Below are 20,721 nucleotides of genomic sequence, written 5' to 3'. Positions count from 1 at the left end.
AGCGTGATACATGTTTTATCTGGGGAGACAAACCTTACCAAGCGAACTAACTCTTGTGTCCCTGCGATTTAGATGTCGCCACGACATCTGAGCTTCGCTGAGCTGATGGCAGGTCAGTGGCAGGTGGCTCTGCTGCATGTTGTGTCTAAAGCACAGAGTTCATGGGAATGTATAAAGAAACGGAAGAAATAACAATTGTGCATGCAGTTATTATACACACGGAGGATGCAGGACAAACAGACACTCTGTGCTTTGCATTTAATTGTGCGCAGGTTTAGTCTACTAGTAAAAAGAAAAATTGGAATATAGCCGAGTTAAGCAAACATATTTGATAAAAGTTAAACTCATGCATATTGGCTCGATGCGGGTTTTCATGCACCAAGCGTTTTCCTTACTTTAGACTTTGACTTTCTCTTTCCCTGTAATGAAGTGGAGAGATTGGTCATGCCTATCAGCTCCTCACTGGTAAAGTTACTGTCTGTAGGGGGCGCCATGTAACAAAAACTAAATCTCATCTGGCGGAGTGCTCTAATATTCCAACCATATAAGGATCAATGTGTTTACCTTGGGCTTGTCTGTTTTAGGTTTGCTCTCTGGAGCATTAGGGAGCAGCGTTCCGGACAAGGAATCCAGGACAGCTCCAGGCATTGGCTAGGAACCAAATAAATTAAATTAATTAAAAAAGTCAAGCAATAAACATAATCAGCATGTTCTTTATTGAAGAAAAGCATTTGTGGGGGTGTTTTGAACTGTTGTGCTGTATCAGGAAGTGGAATTGCATTAGCTCTGCTACCTTCAGGGGCTCCGAGTCCAGCACAGGAGGCTGCAGCTTTGTCGTGCACGAGGCGGCCGGGGCAGGCGGCTGCGGAGCGGCAGAGAAATCACTGGACAGCAGATCCAAGGCTGTTATGTCATCAAGAGCGTCCTGCAGGTCATAGATGAAAAACGGGAGTTTACATATTTTTGCATGTCTGAATTTATTCTGTCTGTTTTATATATTTATTTCATTTTTTAATCATACAGTAATCGTTCAATATCAGGATCCCACCTTCTCAGGTGTCGCGGGTGCTTTTTCCTTTCGTTGTCCCATTTGCTTGGAAAATTCAGACAGATGTATTTTAGACACACGTGACAACAAAAACATTTCTACACATACTGTAGTAAAATAACATGCCCCAAGTGGGCCTTATTTTAGCAACATCCCTACATCAGTTCGATGACATCATCGGACAGAACATATTTGTGAAACCACATCAGCAGCAACGACCCTTGGCAGTGTAGCAGGTGATGTCAACACTTTATTTTTTTAGTTTCATCAACGGAGCAGGTGATTTGTGAATAAGAAAATTGTGAAAAACCCAAGGCAAGTTTCCCGTGGCACAACGGAGAGAAAAAAAACATGCTTTATCTTGATGGAGCGTCACTGTACGTGTCCCCAACTGTCCCTCATCTTCCAGCTGTGGTGTGAACTCCACCAGTGGCCTGAACGGCACTGATATTTACAACTTTTTATAGTCTTGCAAGCAATGTTAGTCACAATTACTCATATTTTGTACCTTTTTTCTTTTTTAAAACCACACACATACGAGATGAAGTATTCTTTTCACTTATTATGACAATTATTATTCCTAATGAGGACGGTTCATCATTGCACTGCTATATTGTGCTTGCGTACAAAACGTATAATCAAATCAATATTCTTTTACCATCTGCCTCCTATTTACCTTGAGCTCTTCCTCAGTGGGTCGGTACTCTGGTGGCAGTGTGTCGTCTCTCTCTCCCATCTTTATCAGCCTCTCCTCGAGAATGTCTTTCTCCTGCAGCGACCAACAACACGCGTCAAAGGAGTGACAGTGACATGCAGACTTTGTTGGTAAGCGTGTTGAAGCTGCCTTATTTTTTCTTTCTATATCATGCATTTGAGGCATGTGGGCTACCTTGATAATTTCTTTGGTAGGAGGTGGGACAACGTGGGGGACAGGTGTGATATCCTTCAATGTGTCGGACAGAGCATCCAGGGCATTGTCTGCCTCTCCTAGCAGCTGTTTCCAAACACAGGAAAGAAGATTTAGTTGCAGAGAGAAAAGGAAAGCATGAAAAAAAAACAACCCTTGTGCTGCGCTTGCAGCTTCACCTGTAGGTCTGTTACCGGGGCAACGCCAGGGGACGACTTCACAGCTGGAGCAGCAGTCGAGGCAAAAAAATCTCCTGCCAAGGCATCCAGTGCTGCATCGGCGGGCTGAGGAGGCGACAGAATGGAAACCGGTGTAAACAAATGTGTGACTGTGAGTTTGGTGTTATTGTCATGACTTCCACAGATCTGCACCTGCGCAGGACGAGCTGACGGGGGAGGAACGGGAGCCTGAACAGCAGGAGCACCCGAGGAAGTCAGGAAGTCTCCAGACAAAATATCCAGAGCGTCACCTGTATCCATGGTGGGCTGGAGCACCAGAACATAAGCAAATATTGGGATTATTATAAATACTATGATATCATCTAGTATTAATGTCATTAATTGCATTGGCAGAGGGTTTTGTTTAGAATTACAGTAAAGAAATTCATGTTCTGATTGGTTAGAAGTGAATTTGATCTTGTCTCACCTGGGGTTTTGGAGCGGGCAGTTTTTTGAGCTCCTCTTCATTAAACCTGTACTCTGGAGGAAGTGCATCGTCTCTCTCACCTACACGCACGCCTTTCTTCTTGTTCAGTTTGTCCTCCTTTAAAGGGCAAAGGACACATATTGATAAAAAACACAGGCACACACAATTTGTCTTTAATCTGGCATCCTATTGTAAGCACATGAGCGCCACATAAACTCGTACACGAAGGAGCATCATTATGGCTCTCACAAGTGGTTTGGAGTGGAGACATGTTACATGTTACATGTTCAAAAAAGTATGTTTGCATGTCTTACTGAGACAACGTCTTCGGGTCTGAGCTTTGGGGATTCAGGTTTTGGTTCATCTGCTGCCAACGTGTCGCCAAGAGCACTGAGAGCATCCAGGGACATGGGGTCAACCTGACGAGCGAGACCACAGGAGGGGAAGTTTTGGCTCATCAGTTCTCAGATAATATTAGCACACTTCAAGACTGTGAACAATTAAGACTCAGCTAAATTAAAATATGGACTTGACTCAAAAGGATGCAGGTACTGACACACAACCGGAGGGATACACACACTGAAGAAGAACAACACCGGTTTAGACTAATATACACGTATGAAAGGCTTTACCTCTGATGCTTTCTTGGCAGGAGGAGGGACGGAGGCCTGAACTTTGGAAGATTTAGAGGAAGCCACTAAGCCTTCAGAGAGCAGGTCTAGGGCTGACAAGTCCTCGACTTTTGTCTTGAAAACAAAGACAAAAGACTTTAGCCCAGCATTTAAAATATTACAAAGGAATTAAAATAAAAAAAAAAACACTTTACAAAATCATTTTCTGTGGATTCAATCCATCTGGTTTCTTAATTAAGAGTTAGATAACAAATTGGCAGCTAACATGAGCTACAGTACCATTGGAAAAATGTCCCATTAGTCAAAGACTATGTAGGACCAAAACTGACATAATTAAAAATAAAAGCAGAAATATACAGGACTGTCTCAGACAATTAGAATATTGTGATAAAGTTCTTTATTTTCTGTAATGCAATTAAAAAAACAAAAATGTCATACATTCTGGATTCATTACAAATCAACTGAAATATTGCAAGCCTTTTATTATTTTAATATTGCTGATTATGGTTTACAGTTTAAGATTAAGATTCCCAGAATATTCAAATTTTTTGAGATAGGATATTTGAGTTTTCTTAAGCTGTATTTTTGCATTACAGAAATAAAGGACTTTATCACAATATTCTAATTTTCGGAGACAGTCCTGTATATATTTCTGCTTTTATTTTTTATTATGTCAATTTTGGTCCTCCGTAAAAGACAAGCATAACTTTGTAAAACCACACGTGTTGGTGTGTCCGTCACTGTGGGAATGAATATACATGTAAAATGCACCTGTGCAGGAGGACGGGAGGAGGAGACTACAGGAGCTGCTGAAGAGTCCATGAAGCCTCCAGACAGAAAGTCCAGAGCTTCACCCGTCCCCATGGTGGGCTGCAGGACACGGAGAGAAAGATTAAACTTGGGGAAAAAAATACCAGTAATAAATGAACAAGTGATGGAAATGCTGCACGTAGGGTATGTTTAAGAACCTCAGACCATCTCACCTCAGGTTTAGGGGCAGGCAGTTTTTTGAGATCCTCCTCTTTAAACCTGTAATCTGGAGGAAGCGAGTCCTCCCTCTCTCCCACAAGCACGCCCTTCTCCTTCTTGTGTTTGCCCTCCTGTAATAAAAAGAAAAAGGAGGACAAAATAAGTTCCTGATTCCTGAGAGAGAACACTGAGACGCTCTGTACAGTCAAAACCTGGAAGCTTCGTGGCACTGAGTAGTTCTGCTCCTACCGAAACGATATCTTCAGGTCGGAGTTTAGGCGATTCGGGCTTTGGTTCGTCTGCAGCCAGTGTGTCACTAAGAGCACTGAGAGCATCCAGAGACAAGGGGTCGGCCTGAGGGCAGAGAGAGCAGGACATTGTTTTGTCTCCACTGTTTAAAGTCAGTGTCCCCTCCAACACAACCATGTCAAATAACACACATTACACAAAAACACGAGTCAATTCATGCCTATTATTGCAATATCTTGAGATTTCCATCCTTATCTTGGCTGTGAGTTATCTGTTATCTGTATTTTTTCTACTGAGAGAATTAATCTCTGTCTCCTGCTGACTTTGCACGTGACATCATCAATTTAGATGTTGCCGCGTGTCACTACGGAGAGATCACTATGGATGCAATGGGGTGCTAGAGGTTTCTAGAGGTTTCAGCAAAGCTTTTCCATCCATCCATCCATCCATCCATCCATCCATCCATCCATCCATCCATCCATCACGGGGGTGTGCTGCAGCCTATCCCAGTGCATTATGGGTGAAAGGCAGGTGTGCACCCCTGATAGATCATTGGCCCATCGCCGGCGAGGCTTCTCTGCTACAATTCCAATTTTCCAAGAGTTTGATGACTAATTCTAACTTTTTTATACTTATTCATTCACAATTTATACTTCATCAATGTAACTTCCTTTTGGGATAAATACATAATAACTAAGAACCACAACTGTGTCATACCTGATCAGTCTTGGGTTTGGCCCCAGCAGTCTTTTTCTTATCTGCAGGAGCAGCTACATGAGGACGTGCAGAGGATTCCACTTTCTACAACATACAACATTCACATTTATACTCATAACCTGAGAAAAAAGAGCAAGGAAACACTACTTAACTTTCAAATGGATCATAATATCCCCTGTTTCTATTAACACCTTTAAATATCACAGTGTAAGTCATTTATTTAGTTTATTTCTTGAATTCTAACTTCAGAAAAATATATTTTTTCTTGCTCTGACAAATTAATCAGATGAAAACTGAAAAATATGTGATACATCTGTATTTTAAACATATGTGTTTTCCTTTTTCAGTAATTATCCATCACAGGAGGGTTGCTGCTCTCTGTGGTCACTTTCTGTCCACACACGGTGCTCCATCTCTATACTGCCAATCATGTTCAGACTAATAGTTGTGATTTCACTTTTATAACATCTCAACACTTTAAAAAGAAGCAGGTGCTAGTGCTGTGCTGTACCTGAGCACTAGAAGCAGACAGTCCAGCCTCCAGAGAGAAATCATCAGGAACGTTCCCCTTCTTCTTGCCGGCAGGAGGGGCAGGAGCTTTCTGCAACAATGAAAAGTCATTTTTAAAATAAGTTCATAAATGATAAGAGTGATGATTGTCATCATAGATTTGCTGGGTACCTGTGTGGGAGCAGCTGAGGAAGACGTGAAGCCTCCAGACAAAAAGTCCAGAGCGTCACCCGTCGCCATAGTGGGCTGTCAGAGGAGGAGGGGGCAAAAGACCAAGATGAAATATTCAACACCAACTTTGTACAAGAATTCATCACATTAATCACATACAACCACTGTTGTGAAAGAACCTTTATGTTAATTGTGTCTGCCTCACCTCAGGTTTAGGGGCAGGCAGTTTTTTGAGATCCTCCTCTTTAAACCTGTAATCTGGAGGAAGCGAGTCCTCCCTCTCTCCCACAAGCACGCCCTTCTCCTTCTTGAGTTTGCCCTCCTGTTAAAATAGAAAGAGGTGGTGGTAAATATCTTGGTAGTTGCATTTGGGTGGAGATGCAAAGTAAACCAAAAGGATGAGCCAGACAAACCAAAGAAGTTAAGAAGAACCAAGTTCTGCTGGAAATGAGCTCCAAGTAAAACCAGTGCTGCATTTATTCTTTGATAGTGTTTGTTTTATGCCTTTTCTGCATTTTCATGGCAGAGGCCTAAGAAATGTGTGGCTTTTTGTGCTCTTACCGCAACGATGTCTTCAGGTCTGAGTTTGGGCAATTCAGGTTTTGGTTCATCTGCTGCCAAAGTGTCACCAAGAGCACTGAGAGCGTCCAGAGACAAGGGGTCAATCTGAGGAGAAAATACGGTGTTTACTGACTCATCAGACTTGTTTAGAGAATTTGAAGGTATGTCACACTATGTTGCATGATGGGACCGTAGCACCGTCTTAAGAGCAATTCTCTTCAATTACCTGCATCTTTGGTTTGATTTTGCTCAAATGTTGAGCAAAATGGTTCATATTTCTCTTCTATCTATTTACTTCATTTGCATACATCTGCCTGTTTTTTGTTGGCATGTCTGGCCTTTTTTTAATGAGTCACCACAGTTTCACACCACGCAATCAACATACCACACACACCGCACCCATCACTGTCCTGTCTCTTTCTCTGTCCGGTCCTTTCATTTTTCTTTTTTTTTTAAATTGTTTCTTTATTTGGAAAGGACAAGTCAATAAAACGATATAGAAACACTCACTCAATCAAATGAAAATGAATGTCCTTCCAGTTTTGCTAGTCCCAGAAATTAACGTTTACATGAACTATGAACAGAAATCAGGGGTCCCCTGCCGCTGCTGTGTTGAACCAATCATAAAACCCAGTCGAGGTCAAAACAACGAGTTACATATTACCAGTGAAATCAAACAAAATCTACTCTCATGGGGGTGATAAATACAATCCAGTTATTCCAAATCGTATAAAATATGTCCCGTTGTTTTCAGTTGGAAGGTCAGCTTTTCCATCCCGAAAATCTCTAAGGTGATACCAATCCAGTCCTCTAGAGTAGGTGGGATCGGAGTTAACCATCTCCTGGTAATTGCTTTTTTACTTGCCACTAAAAGCAATTGCAGCAATTTTATCTCTCGCCTACATTCCAAAACAGTAACATGACCTAGATATAACACGTCAAAACTCAGAGGGAACTGAATGTTAAAAACTGTGCTTACTGAAGCCTGGATCTTTCATTTTTCCAACAGACTCGGGTTGTATCTGTTAAAGAAATATGATAGATCGGACTGAGTGATTAATCTCCACCTCACCTCGCCAGACTTGGGTTTGAGGTCCACTTTGGTATCCAAACCAGCTTCTAGCGAGAAAGCAGCAGAAGGTTTTTCCATTTTTGCTTTCTTGTCGGCAGGAGGAACAGCAGCAGGTGATTTCTGCAGAAGAAATTAAAAAACACTTTAAATAACCTATCCCCAAAAAAATAACAAAATGCGGTTTAATTTTAAGCCGTAAATGTTGCATTCATTTAACTTTCATCACTTTGTCATCTGAAAATAACAGTTTCTGATGGTTTATATTGACGAAAAAAAAACAATCGATTTTGTAAAGTCTTATGAACATGTCTAAGATACTCTATGAAATGAAATCAAGTTGATTTAATATAGATTGAACTGTAAGTTGAATTTAGCTTTAATATTTTCTTGATTCAGCCAATTGAAATCCCAGAGATTAATTTTAATGGTAGGATAGAAGTCTGAGCGTAAAAGAACCTGAGATAATACCGTGGAGGGAGGAGTAGGGAGTCCAGCCTCCAGTGAGAAATCAGCAGAGACTTTCTCAATTTTGGCTTTTTTATCAGCAGGAGGAGCAGGACACACAGCCACACGAGGAACTGATGAAGGAGTGACAGCTTTCTACAAGAGAGACATTAGTGAAAGAAAGTTAGGGCTTTTTCAGCCAAATGCTGCCACAATGACATTACAAACACTTCAACGTCTAGCTTGAAAAATCTTTTAAAAGTCTAATGGATTGGGAAAAAAGGACTAAATTGGAGGGTCTAGTAGATGTCAAGGTTGAGTTTGAACTAGTAGAGTATTAAATGCTGTAAGACTGACCTCTTGTTTCTGGGGTGGAACAGTGGATGTCATGAAACCGGCTGAAAGGGAATCCAGGGCCTCATTGGTGCTCAGTGGTTTCTGGGATGGAAAAACAATAATACAGCAAAAATCATCTTCTAATTTCCTACATCTCAGAAAAAAGCAGTTCAAACGTACCAGCCACATGATCCTCCACTAGAGGGCATGTTTAACTAAGTTACAAAGCAAACAAAAGGGCAAAATAATGCAAACCAGACTGCATGTACCAGCGGTGAGGGAAAAGTACAGACACACCCTTCTTCACATTCCACAGATATGAAAAGTTTGCAGATCAACACTTACAAGATACATTTGCCATTGAAACCATCCAGATGCGTTACTTAAATGTGGGTATTGCTACATTCTCACAGAAAGAGAGTTATCTTGATGGGAAGGGATCTTAATTCACAGAAACAAATGTGCACAAGGACATGACAAAGTGGGAGTAGGCAGTGATGCAAATGTGGGTGTGCTGGAGGAGAGTGGACATCAAGCCACAGTTACATCATCTTAAGTGTGCGTGTATGTATGTGCAAACATTTATGTGACTGCTCGGGTCTTGTTCAACGTGAGTCGACGAGTTCTAACAAAAGGAGGTGGGTCCGGAGCTGCTGGCTGAGTCAACACGCAGCAGTGCTACATTCCCAGCTCTAGAGGAAACAGCAGTCGCACTGCTTCCTACATGTCTGTGTGGGTCAGTGTTTACACAGAATGAGTGAACTTTGTATGGACCAAAACACGCAATTTACTCACAGGAACATCTTTGGGTTTAACATCTGCAGGAACTGGAGTCTAGACAAAAATAATACAAAGTATGTTAGAGATGAAAGAAGGAGATGGTTAAATTATCCAAGCCGTTGACGGGCAGCATGGACAGCTTCCAAATTAAAAAAATGATAATGCTCTATTAATCCAGTTTTACTTTCTCCGTAGATTATACTGTATTAGTGACTGGCTTTACAAGTAGCTCAATTCTTTTCTGACGAGACTTTGAGATATCTCTTAAACATTAGTGTTCTTGTTTAAGAGACGGGTCCAAACTTCGGTTGCAGGACTTTTCCAGACAGTAGACATGCTTTAGTTTAGACTATAGACAAAATTACAAATGACTGGAAATACTATGCAAAAGAGAAACAATAATAATAATAATAATAATAATAATAATAATAATAATAATAATAATAATAATAATAATATTTAGATTTAAATATCTAAATACCTGATTAAAGGTTGACTACATTAACTGGTACTGAAAATATTTAAGGCTCAATATTCATTACACACTTAGGGCCCGATTTACTAAGATCCTAAATAAAGAGTACTAAATTGCGTGTGCACTGAAAAAGTTTGCGCGTGCTGTTGTTGTGTGTTTTGCGGGTGATCAACTAAGATTGCGTGCGCAATTGATAACAGGTGCAAACCTCAGTATTTAAATGAGGTGTTGCGCGTCTTACGGTTTGCGGCGTAAACTTTGCGCCATGGAGTCTGGATGGAAAGCAGGATATAGTCGCAAGCGCAAAATGAAATTTGACGAGTTGGAGTTATAGATATTAGTGGAAGAGGCAAATTGTTGTGCCGTATTCAGCACCCCTGCCGTGAAAAGCACCCCCTCGTATATTCAATGATAAGTAGACCAAGAAAAAAAACAACACACTGACACTTCAATATATTTATATACACACTCACACAAACACATACTTAGGAGTTTATATTATATATATTTACAAATATTATGGAAGACAACACAGTAAGCAGGCTATTAATTAATGACATCAATAACCATTTACCCGATTTTTGTTATCTGTGACTTTGATTGTGGGAAAGTATGACTATTGTGGAATCCATGAGCGCATTTAAACATGAATCATTAACACAAAACTGGACGCTAAACAGAACGTGACACGGAATGAGAATATCATTTTTGTCAGACGAGGGGGTGCTTTTCACGGCAGGGGTGCTGAATACGGCACAACACCGGGGTATGAAGACTGCAGAACAAGTATAGGCGCACAATGAGAAACACTTTTTTCTCCATGAAAACACGTGATTTATTTATTATCACAAATAAAAAAATTAATGTGCCTCCTGTGGCAACCTTTTGCTGAATAATACTCGATTTAACATTCAAATAAAATATTTCTCCTTTTGCATGTGGAGATTAGCACCTTCCTTTCGAACATATTAAATACAGACGCAATCACAATCCACGCAAAAACTTTCAGGCTTGGTAAATCTCATTGCGTGTGGTAAATGGACCAATTTGCATCTTCCCCTCCCAGTATTTAGCGATTTCTGGCGAGTACGCCCCATATTGATTATTCATCAGGGCAAAGGTACTAAATGAACAGCGTGTGCTATTTTGCACATTTGAGACACGCAGTCGTCTTTGCACGCTGTTAGTAGATCAGCTTGCACTTTGGTTTGCGGGTGCTGTCAAGTTTGCACACGTTTTTACACACGCAAACCTTTAGTAAATCGGGCCCTTACTGTTTAAAAGCCTTAGTTGTGAACAAAGATACTACTTCTTATAAAAGTGTCCCGGTGACCCCAGCTGACTGCGAGGTCAGTACATGACACATGCAATGACGTCAACCAAAGCCATTTACAAGCAGCAGGGATAGACTGACCGTATTTTCAAATCTGTAGCCTGGAGGCAGCGTGTCATCTCTTTCCCCACACTTCTGACTCGTCTCAGACGTGACATGCTGCGACACGACACACATGCATCATGCATTACACACACCAGATCCAGCTAGCTGCTTACAGTTCAGCTTTTTACTTTCACGGATGCAAATGCATTCAAGCTGAGGCTACACCGTACCTCAGTGACCTCTGGCCCAGAGTAAACGGGCCCTGAGGGTTCGACTGGACCAGCTGATGGTAGTATGCTTGCCAGGGCATCAAACGGATCCACTGCAGGTGCCTGCACAGGCAACACAACTCATGCACACTGGAGCAAAGCAACATGCTGTTCAAAGCAAACCCTGCCGGTTTCTGTAAGTCTTTACCTCTTTGGCTGCTGCTGCTGAAGATGGAACCTCCACCTGAACCTGCAACACAGATCCAGACTCAGTGGTGTAAAGATATATTAAAAAATTGTGAAAATAGTCAAGCACTGTACAATTACTTGAACAAACACTTAGTACTGCATTTGTTTGTTTTGTTGGACTGACTGATTGTAATTTCAAGATATCAGGCCAATGTCACGTTCCTCCTTGAGATGGTTCTGTACAGTCAGATAACACTTGATTAATCTGACAAATATTTTCAAGTACCTGCTGAGAACTACTCATGTAACTCATGTATCTATATTAGCTATAACTGGGGGAAGATTTTTTTTCATTATGCACTTCGATAAAAAAAGTTGAAATGTCGAGAAAAAAGTAAAGATTTCGTGAAAAAAGTCGAAATGTTGAGATTAAAAAGGAAAGGAAAAGGGAAGAAAAAAAGAGAAAAAAGAAGAAAAAAGAAGAAAAAAAGGAAAAAAGAAGAAAAAAATAAAAGAAAAAAAGAAGAAAAAGAGAAAAAAAGAGAAAAAAAGGCAAAAAAGAGAAAAAAAGAAGAAAAAAAAGAAGAAAAAAAGGAAAAAAAAAGTCAAACATTTTTGAAAAAGCTCCAGGGAGCCACTAAGGCGGCGCTAAAGAGCTGCATGCGGCTCTAGAGCCGCGGGTTGCCGACCCCTGATCTAGTATATATTGGGATTATTTCATTTATGAACTACTCTCTTAATGTCCAGCCAGAGCATGTGATGTAGGTCAATGTCTGGATTTTGACTGGGCTGTCTGATATTTTCTTTTGCAGCTGTACTATTAGAGATTTACTGGTGTGTTGGGGATAATTAGCCTGTTGTGTGATCCATTTCAGATCAAGATTTATCTGTTCACATTTGGTACTTGAATACTTTGAAATAAAGTATTCTACTGCCAAAGAACCCTCCCTTTCTCCAAAGCAGTGCCTAATATTTAGTATGAGGTTCTTGTGCTGGTCTGGTTTTGGCTTTGCTTCTCACAAAAGATGATGCTGTGCATTATTGCTAAACATTTCCACTTTCGTCTGGTGAAGGTCACTGTTACACAAATCTCAGGGTTGGCTCTGACGCAACTTTGCAAACCTGAGTCATACTCCTACGTTCTTTGTGGAGACAAGACACATTCTCCTGTGAGCCTTTTCAAAAAAGATGACGTGTTGAGTCTTTCCTAAGTGTACTGTAAAGAGCTTTAACATTTAATATAATAACCTAGGTCTGCAGAAATTGAGATGTAGCTTCTTTTTTTTGGGGGGGGGGGTCTTTTTTCCATTTGTCTGAGCATTGCACAGTCTGACCTTGATATAAACTTGATGAAACATCCTTTTCCAAGACATTTGCCCACTGTCTTCAATTTTTCCACTTCTGAATAATATTTCTTCATTGTTTTGTGACATTACCATATGAACAGGGTGTGTTGGAGATGGGAAACAGTGAGGCATTACAATAAAACTGCAGGGTGCAATAATCCTGTATGTGCCACAATTCGGGGATAAAGCCTAAGTAGAAATATGCAGGACGTAATGGACTGACCTACTGGGAGAAAAAAACTACATGCCTTTACGGAGTCGACTACAGATTGAGCGGGGGCGGAGCTGCAGACTATATAAATTTGGCTAAACGGACTACAGGGGAAGCCACTTCCAGAAGAAAAACCTTATTGAATGGGACACCATTTCTCCTTGGATAAACAGATACAGAATCAAGCCGTTGAGACTGAACCATTTATTATTAGGGCCCGAGCACTGACAGTGCGAAGGCCCTATTGTATCTGTAGTTTTATTAGTATTTTTCATGAGCAATGCATTGCAATGGACTGACTTATTGGACTGTTTAAATTGGAGGATTTGGGATTATATCGTTTCATAGAGCAGGGATTTTGTCATGGTGGATTGATGCTTTATTTATTTTACAACACACCAAGATATTAACCAAGCAATAATAGTAAGCTGCTTACTTGTACACTCTCTCGGCAGGAGAGAAGAGAAAGTTGTTATGTACTCTAAGTTTTTGGGCAATGAGGTGCAACAACAATTATTTCTCTAAGGTCATAGCCGATATCCTTCCTACTTGGCATTGTGTTAACACACACCTGAATGCTCCATTCAGCAAACTGCCATGTTTTAACAGAGCTAATCAAACTCGCAGAAACACTAGCTATTTATAAGTCTGGGGGGATATTTTCTTCTTATATATAAGACTTTAGGATTGAAAGGGGGTGGACCTTTTTTCCCCACAGGACAGTATAACGAACCATTAATGGCAAAGTGCATGTTCAGGAAAAACTGCAGATTTTAAATGTAAACAGAAAAATAACAAATAAAAGATATTATAGAAACTGACTCATGTTAACAGAAAGACTCCTCAAACCTGATGAAGTCATTCAGTAGGTGATGTATAATGGAAACAAAAAAGAGAGGACAAAGGAAGAGACTGCAGCCCTCTGGATTTGCCTCTGCCTGACTCATCGTTGCACTGTAATGCGTTTTGCCACCGTGCAACAACAAGCAGAGGCATGCTAGGGTGGATAGCTGCAGAGTCAAGAGTAAAGATCCTCAGTGATCCCAAACGTTCATGTTTAAAGTAGAACAAAGGCACGTCAAAGTAGAGACTTCTTTTTTAAAGAAACTCCGAGAGAAATGTCCAAAGAAGGTACCCGAGTGGTTTCAGGTAAAGACAGTAACAAACCTGATTAAAACGCTGCAACTAGAAGAAGAAGAAGAATAAAGACAAGGCAGCTATGAAAGAGACACCTCATGAGAGTCATTGTAAAGGCTCATGGTAAAGCAGTCTAGATGTTCCGTCTACCTTGGCCTTGTGTTTGGGTGACTCTTTGGGCTTGGCCACAGCAGCAGCTGCTGCTGCAGCGGCCGTGGCTGCTGTTCCAGCTGTTCCAGCAGGAGAAGGAGCTGCAGCCGTGGCCTTGACTTGGGACACACGTGCAGTCTACAATCAAGTAGCCAAATAATTACTCACAATCAATCGATGAGGAAATCACAGCAACTCTAAAGCAAGTAGATGTAATTAAAAGGCAAGCGTTAACTGTGGAGCTGTTGGTGTGAACAGAGGAGAGGAAAATGGACAATGACCACAAGTGGAAGTTAATCACGCTCATCTCTACTGGAATTCTGGACAGAGATTCGGCCACCGATCAATAAATGCTGGTGCTTTTTCATGCTTCAGGTCATAGCCAAATATGTATGACTGACAAGTGACGGCAATGATATAAAATCTGAAGATTCATCATGAAAATAATTTTCAGGTTTAAACGAGAAAAAAGCACCATCAGATATTCATTCATTCATAACGACATTGTTATCAATGACATCCTCTCAGGACTGACCGCACGTCAGTAAGAGTAGCACCCACTGGCACAGTGTTAGTCTTCAACCAAGCGAGCAGAGGTTTAAAGAAATTCCCAAGAAAGTTATTCATGTGGTCAGTATGTGAAGAATGCTCATCCCAAGCGTGATGACACAAGAGCTCATTAACGTGATACAGCAAGAATTCAGCGTCCAAAGATTAAGATGTGTGGATGGCAGACTACGAGAGACATCATCCACACAGAAGTAAAAATGTTCAGCAGGATGAAAACCACAAATGAAGCCAGTGGGAAAAGAGATGTGAGCGACTTGATGATGAGCACATGCTCAGCTTTGAGATAAGAGAAGGAAGCGGTGATTGGTGTAACAGCCAAGCGCCCTGCACACCCAGAGTCATCTACCTCGGGTTTGGCTTTAGCCTCTTTCCCTGTTCCGACTGTAGCAGTCCCTCCTGCTTTCGTGCCACTCCTCGTGGCTCCGCCTGTTGCTGTAGCAACCACCTCAGGCTTCGTAGCCATTGTGGATCCTGATGATGCCTTCTGCAACACACCAGGTGTGCAAACGTTTATCACCAGCAGACGCGTTAAAGCTATTTGGATGCTTGAATTGCCCGAGTCTACATGTTGGTGGTACTAGTACCTAGTATTAGTACTAGTACCCAGATTGACCCAGAAGAACAACTCTGTGGAACAACCGTATGTTTTTATTTCCAAATAGCTCAGATTTTGTTTATAAGCATTACAGTGAGAATATAAACTGAAAAGGGATATGCTCTTCAAAAAGGCTAGATTTTACAGGATGTTCTGCTTTTTTCCCTCCTGTCCAACATATTGTTGAAAACATCTCCAACTTAACTTTAAATCTACAGGACTGTCTCAGAAAATTAGAATATTGTGATTTTCTCTAATGCAATTACAAAAACAAAAATGTCATACATTCTGGATTCATTACAAATCAACTGAAATATTGCAAGCCTTGTATTATTTTAATATTGCTGATCGTGGCTTACAGCTTAAGAAAACTCAAATATCCTATCTCAAAAAATTAGAATATTCTGGGAATCTTAATCTTAAACTGTAAACCATAATCAGCAATATTAAAATAATAAAAGGCTTGCAATATTTCAGTTGATTTGTAATGAATCCAGAATGTATGACATTTTTGTTTTTTTAATTGCATTACAGAAAATAAAGAACTTTATCACAATATTCTAATTTTCTGAGACAGTCCCGTAGACTTTCTGCTAATTGCAATCATTTGAAGAGTTCAATCACGTGGAAAATGATTGGATTCTGATTTTGTTTACATTTTTTATGTGCCAGCGTTTTCTGTGACACTGTTTCACGGCTAAATATATCACGTCGCCCACACTCGTACATAGTGCCAATGAAACTCGAGCAGTTCCGACCCACTGTTTCAAAGTTAGCACAGAGGGCAACGAGGGTCAACAACGGACAAACCAGGGGTTCATTTTAGCTGAGCCTTCGAGGCTGATAGTGTGAGTCAAGTCTATAATTAACTCTAAGCTAATTTTGTTAATAAATAAATAAATACAAAAGGAATGTTAATAGCTTACATCTGTCAAAACAATGCTTCATATATTTTCTGCAGAGAGCCTCGTTCAAACACCAAAACAGAAAATGTTCAAGTCTAGCTGTTGAAGGGAAAGAAAATCACTTAAGGCTGTCAAAGCAGCCTTGTGAAAAAAAACACGGTCTACATCTCACCAAGTATCTGCAAAATATAAAAACACTTACAAACTGTAGCACTTATAGCAAAAACAGCGTAAGTGTAATGATCTGAGTCCAGGCTGATAATCCAGATGGATATTCCACAAGTCAATTGTTCCAGAGAAGCTTTCACATATATAAAACTGGGTGTTACCCTGCATGTTTTTGCACGGAAGGAAAAGGGACATTTCTATATTCCAGCCCTTTACTTTAAGGTGTTGTCGCTCTTAAATGCAACACGAGAACGGAAAAAGGAGTCAGAGGTCAGGCAGACATAGGAAGTCAACAAATGAAGCCTGGAGAAGAAGGTGGAGTTGGAGAAAAGGTAAAACAGTGTTACAAAGGAATGTTTGATACCTCAAACTGTGCAGGCTTCACAGTAGAGACCTGAGCTGCCGGTTTGGGTGTTGCCTGGCTCGGCTGCGACTGCAGAGAGAAGAAAGAGGGACAGAAGTCACACACGTGCAATCAGCACAAGAATACAACGTAGTTTCATAAATGACCACACAGACCAACATCGTGTGGAAAGCAGTACGTTTCATGAGGCTCTTTTCTGGATGGAGAGGGAAGTACGCTGAAATATTTAACCACACTGCTTGAATTCTTAAAGGCAGAGTGAATGATGTACAACACATGGCTGTATTATAACTAAAAACCAGTGAGACTGCTGTCTGTGACAACTGATAGCAGAGCACCTGCAGCCGGAGCAGGACTAGCCGCTCTCCAGCTGAGATCACTCAGTGATGTATAAATACCAACCATGCTCACATCTGCCTTCAAACTAAAGCACATGGTTTGGTATTTAACCTACAGGACTTTGATGCAGCTGCGTTTCATGCTCACACGTGCATGGCAGGGGTATCTATACTGCACTCACATAAAACACTCCTTCAGTGTTGGTGTTGTGATCTTTACTTTTTTCTTAATGTCCTTTCCAAAGGAAACAAGCAGTAAAACACCTGCACAGAACAAAAGAGACACTTAAATACCGTATTTTCTGGACTATAAGCCGCAGCTGCATGTAAGCCGCATCCGCTCTATTTAAAAAAAAAGATATGCAAGCTGCAGATATTTATGTTGTTAGATTAGATATTTACTGCATGTACAGAAGGATTTTGAACTGTAAATGATGTACATGTTTGTACCTAAATAGATCCTTTCCTAACAGTGTCCTAACAGATTAAAACGGGACAGAACCAAGAGAAAATAACCAGTATTTATGTATCTGTTTGAAATGTGCTTCTACCTACTTCTATCTGCTAGAGAAGAAGTAGCGTATTCTTCTTTGCATTTATTTCATCTTAGTTTTGATTTTAATTCCGGTTAGAGCGCCCCGAGCGGTGGAAGAAAAATCCACAGAATAGCAGCACCTTTGTATAAGCCGCATGGTTGAAAACCTATGAAAAAAGTAGCGGCTTATAGTCCAGAAAATACAATATGTGTGTATGGCATCTTATCACTTTCAACTACAGTGAAAGAAGCAAGCTGACTTCACACTTATTTTAGTTAACATGGCAACGAATATCCTACTGAGGTGCATCCACAATATCTGCCCATCTTTATCCAAATCTGCTCGGTGTACACCTTACTATTAATATATTTTCAAAACATTTGAAATGAATTGGATGTAATACTTTCAGCATTAACCTTTGCATCAACATGTGATTTACATTTAGGAAACATACACACGAGTTAACTGGTTAATGTGCAACTGCAGGCAGAAGAATGGGGCAGGAATGTGGTCAGACCACATTCAGAAATAGATAATGGGAACTGGTTTGTGCCTAATTTGGTTCAGTTCCATTTTTATAGCATCTATGCTAATATTTAAGAAACAATGGCAGGCAAAAACCCCATAGCAGGAGAAAAACCTTAAGTCTAGCAGTGACAAGGACAAACTCCCCTTTGGGAGGGAAGAAACCTTGAGCAGGACCTGGATGATAAGGGGGGGGGGCTCCTGCCGAAGGCCAGGCGATGAAAGCAGGAAAAAGGAGACAGGAAACGCATCTCTGTACCACAGTACTGCATAGCCCAGGGCTGAGGATAAAAACCCAGTCCTGAAGCTCTAATGTAAAGTCAGGTCAACCTTTCTGTGTAACACCAAGCATGCTGAGAAACTAAAATCCAACAGAGCAAGGCAAGGCAAGGCAAATTTATTTATAAAGTACATTTCAAACGATGAGCATGGACTCAATGTGCTCAAATACATAAAAAAAATACACAAAAAAAAGTATGTCAAGAGAAAAACAACAATAACAACCATAATTCCATTTGAACAAAAGTGCGATCACTCAGCCAACCAGGTAGAGTTTACTCAAACGCCTGTGCAAAAAGGTACGTTTTTAGTCTGCTTTTGAAAGAGGGCAGAAAGAGAGCAGCACTAATCCCTTTGACCATTCACATGCACTTTAACAGGGTACAAAATAAACAAAGTGCACGGGCGTACAGTATGTATATTGGAGACAAACAAACACAGCGCTGTCTCCAGGTGGAGCAGCGTGTGCCAGGCCGAGCCCAGCTCCTTCACATGGTATGTGTGAGGAGCGGAGAGCCTCCACCCTGCTGACGCCGGGGCTGGCAGTTTCACATGTAACCCAACACGACTGTGTGACGTTATATCATTGTACTGTTTGTTTGTTCACCCAGATTCAAACACAAAGACTGCAAACTGTGGAACATGTGGAGAACGACTGATGCTTAGACCCTAGGGACCCGGCTGGGCTTCGGCAGGAGGGCCCCCCCTTATGATCCAGGTCCTGCTCAACGTTTCTTCCCTCCTAAAGGAGAGTTTTTACCTGCCACTGTTTGGCTTAAGGTTTTTAATCGCACTAGGGGAGTTTTTACCGCCCATTGTTTGTTAGGGATGTCATTCCTTTAACAGAATGAGTCCATGTGCATCCATGCAAGGCCATTATCTCACCTCTTAGCACCTGAATGCACCTGCGTGAGTTAACCTGTCAAGCAAGCTGTGCATCATGTTTGTACAGCTTAAACTAAACCGGCAGGTCACTCCGTATCTGAGAGGAGAGAAACAGTCTGCGATGAATAACAAAAGGAAAGGGACATGTAGAGACGGACAGCACTTTCCACCATCTGCAATCTGGAAGAACCGATTTAGAAAGGACTGCACCTCATCATGATGGCCATCGCCTGGCAGGCTGGTGTAACATTTAGCACATATGAAATCACAACCACGCGCATAAATGCAAATTACAACTAGTATTTATTGTTTCAAATGAAGGGCAGCTTTGAGGCTTGAGTGTATGCAAGTCACCACTTTTATAAGTATACCAGCTGTACCTAATAAGTTAAAAGTTGGAAGAGTGAAGACAACATTGCTCAAAAAGTAGAAAGAGGAGGAAGTGGCACAGAGGAGGAAGTGAGGTCACAAGCGGTCAGGGCATCCCCATTCACAGAGGAAGTCATGCTGCCTCTGGTGTCACAGTAAACACAGGAGGTAACCAGGGTACCACTAAATCTTTGTGGAAAATAAAGACGTGCACATATGGCATGCTGGCTGCGCACACGTCCAGACAGCTTAAACAACCCACGTATGAGCCATCGCCGCTGCTGCTGCTGCCAACATCCGGTGGTGATGTAACGTATGAATGAGTTGACACGACTTTAAGGCAAAAGTTAACTTTCTTTAAAAGTGAAATTTAAAAATGGCATTTGATGCAATTGTGCAAAAAGCCTGACTTAGAGTTGTATGACATCAAAAAGTCTCAAGTTAAAAAAAAAGAAGTTGAATCATGGATACTCACAAGAAGAGAGGAAGAATGTTTTTATTAACCCCAAAGGAATCACATAAACCAAGAGTAAAACACTGAGTTATCGACATGTTTTGGTGAAGCTCCTTTGTTTTGTTTTTGTTTTTGTCACTGTCCTGAGGTTTCAGTGCTCGTCTGAGAACCACCCAAACTATTTGTGAGTTTTCTGTCAGCTGCATTCCTCCATTCCTCACGTCTCCTGCACAGCAGCAGCTTCACAGGGAGATAACAGGCTGTCCATCAACAGATCCACAGCTAAAACATTACACGTAGAGTGCAGGCTCTTAGCACATACATGATACATACATGAGTTCATCTGGGGAACCTTTACGTGCAACATCTCTGGGATTCTGTATTTGCATAAATGCCTGCTAACACTATCTCTCTGTTAATTGCGATGTCGACTCCTACTACCCAGTCAACCTCTGCTCTGTGACATAGTTTTGCTGATTTTACGTTCCTCAAAAAGTTGAAACAACAAAACAATTTCAGCTGCCAAGTGTGTGTTGAAATCTTTGCAAAACTAAGGTCAATATGGCAACTGAGTGCAGACGCACAGACAAAACATCC

The 20,721-nt window shown here is 41.0% G+C and overlaps 1 protein-coding gene across 1 annotated transcript in view; it reads right to left on the bottom strand.

The window, feature by feature from the left end:
• Positions 1-20,721, bottom strand: part of cast (calpastatin) — a 34,477-nt gene that overhangs the window by 1,804 nt on the left and 11,952 nt on the right. The window contains exons 2-31 of the mRNA XM_061727832.1: positions 16,739-16,807; positions 15,053-15,190; positions 14,137-14,274; positions 11,312-11,353; positions 11,125-11,226; positions 10,931-11,008; positions 9,057-9,095; positions 8,283-8,363; positions 7,950-8,081; positions 7,482-7,601; positions 6,410-6,514; positions 6,054-6,170; positions 5,849-5,923; positions 5,679-5,768; positions 5,168-5,251; positions 4,451-4,555; positions 4,216-4,332; positions 4,004-4,102; positions 3,233-3,346; positions 2,915-3,019; positions 2,601-2,717; positions 2,327-2,440; positions 2,135-2,239; positions 1,938-2,042; positions 1,725-1,817; positions 1,049-1,093; positions 794-925; positions 565-651; positions 396-419; positions 39-145 (exon numbers count right to left, since the gene is read on the bottom strand). Of these exons, the coding sequence (XP_061583816.1) occupies positions 47-145; positions 396-419; positions 565-651; positions 794-925; positions 1,049-1,093; positions 1,725-1,817; positions 1,938-2,042; positions 2,135-2,239; positions 2,327-2,440; positions 2,601-2,717; positions 2,915-3,019; positions 3,233-3,346; positions 4,004-4,102; positions 4,216-4,332; positions 4,451-4,555; positions 5,168-5,251; positions 5,679-5,768; positions 5,849-5,923; positions 6,054-6,170; positions 6,410-6,514; positions 7,482-7,601; positions 7,950-8,081; positions 8,283-8,363; positions 9,057-9,095; positions 10,931-11,008; positions 11,125-11,226; positions 11,312-11,353; positions 14,137-14,274; positions 15,053-15,190; positions 16,739-16,807 (2,871 nt within the window). The 3' untranslated portion in view covers positions 39-46. The remainder of the gene's footprint in view (positions 1-38; positions 146-395; positions 420-564; positions 652-793; positions 926-1,048; positions 1,094-1,724; positions 1,818-1,937; positions 2,043-2,134; positions 2,240-2,326; positions 2,441-2,600; positions 2,718-2,914; positions 3,020-3,232; positions 3,347-4,003; positions 4,103-4,215; positions 4,333-4,450; positions 4,556-5,167; positions 5,252-5,678; positions 5,769-5,848; positions 5,924-6,053; positions 6,171-6,409; positions 6,515-7,481; positions 7,602-7,949; positions 8,082-8,282; positions 8,364-9,056; positions 9,096-10,930; positions 11,009-11,124; positions 11,227-11,311; positions 11,354-14,136; positions 14,275-15,052; positions 15,191-16,738; positions 16,808-20,721) is intronic.

The sequence above is a fragment of the Cololabis saira genome, chromosome 8 (assembly GCF_033807715.1).
Source record: "Cololabis saira isolate AMF1-May2022 chromosome 8, fColSai1.1, whole genome shotgun sequence".
NCBI lineage: Eukaryota > Metazoa > Chordata > Actinopteri > Beloniformes > Belonidae > Cololabis > Cololabis saira.
This window is presented reverse-complemented; position numbering and strand designations above follow the sequence as displayed.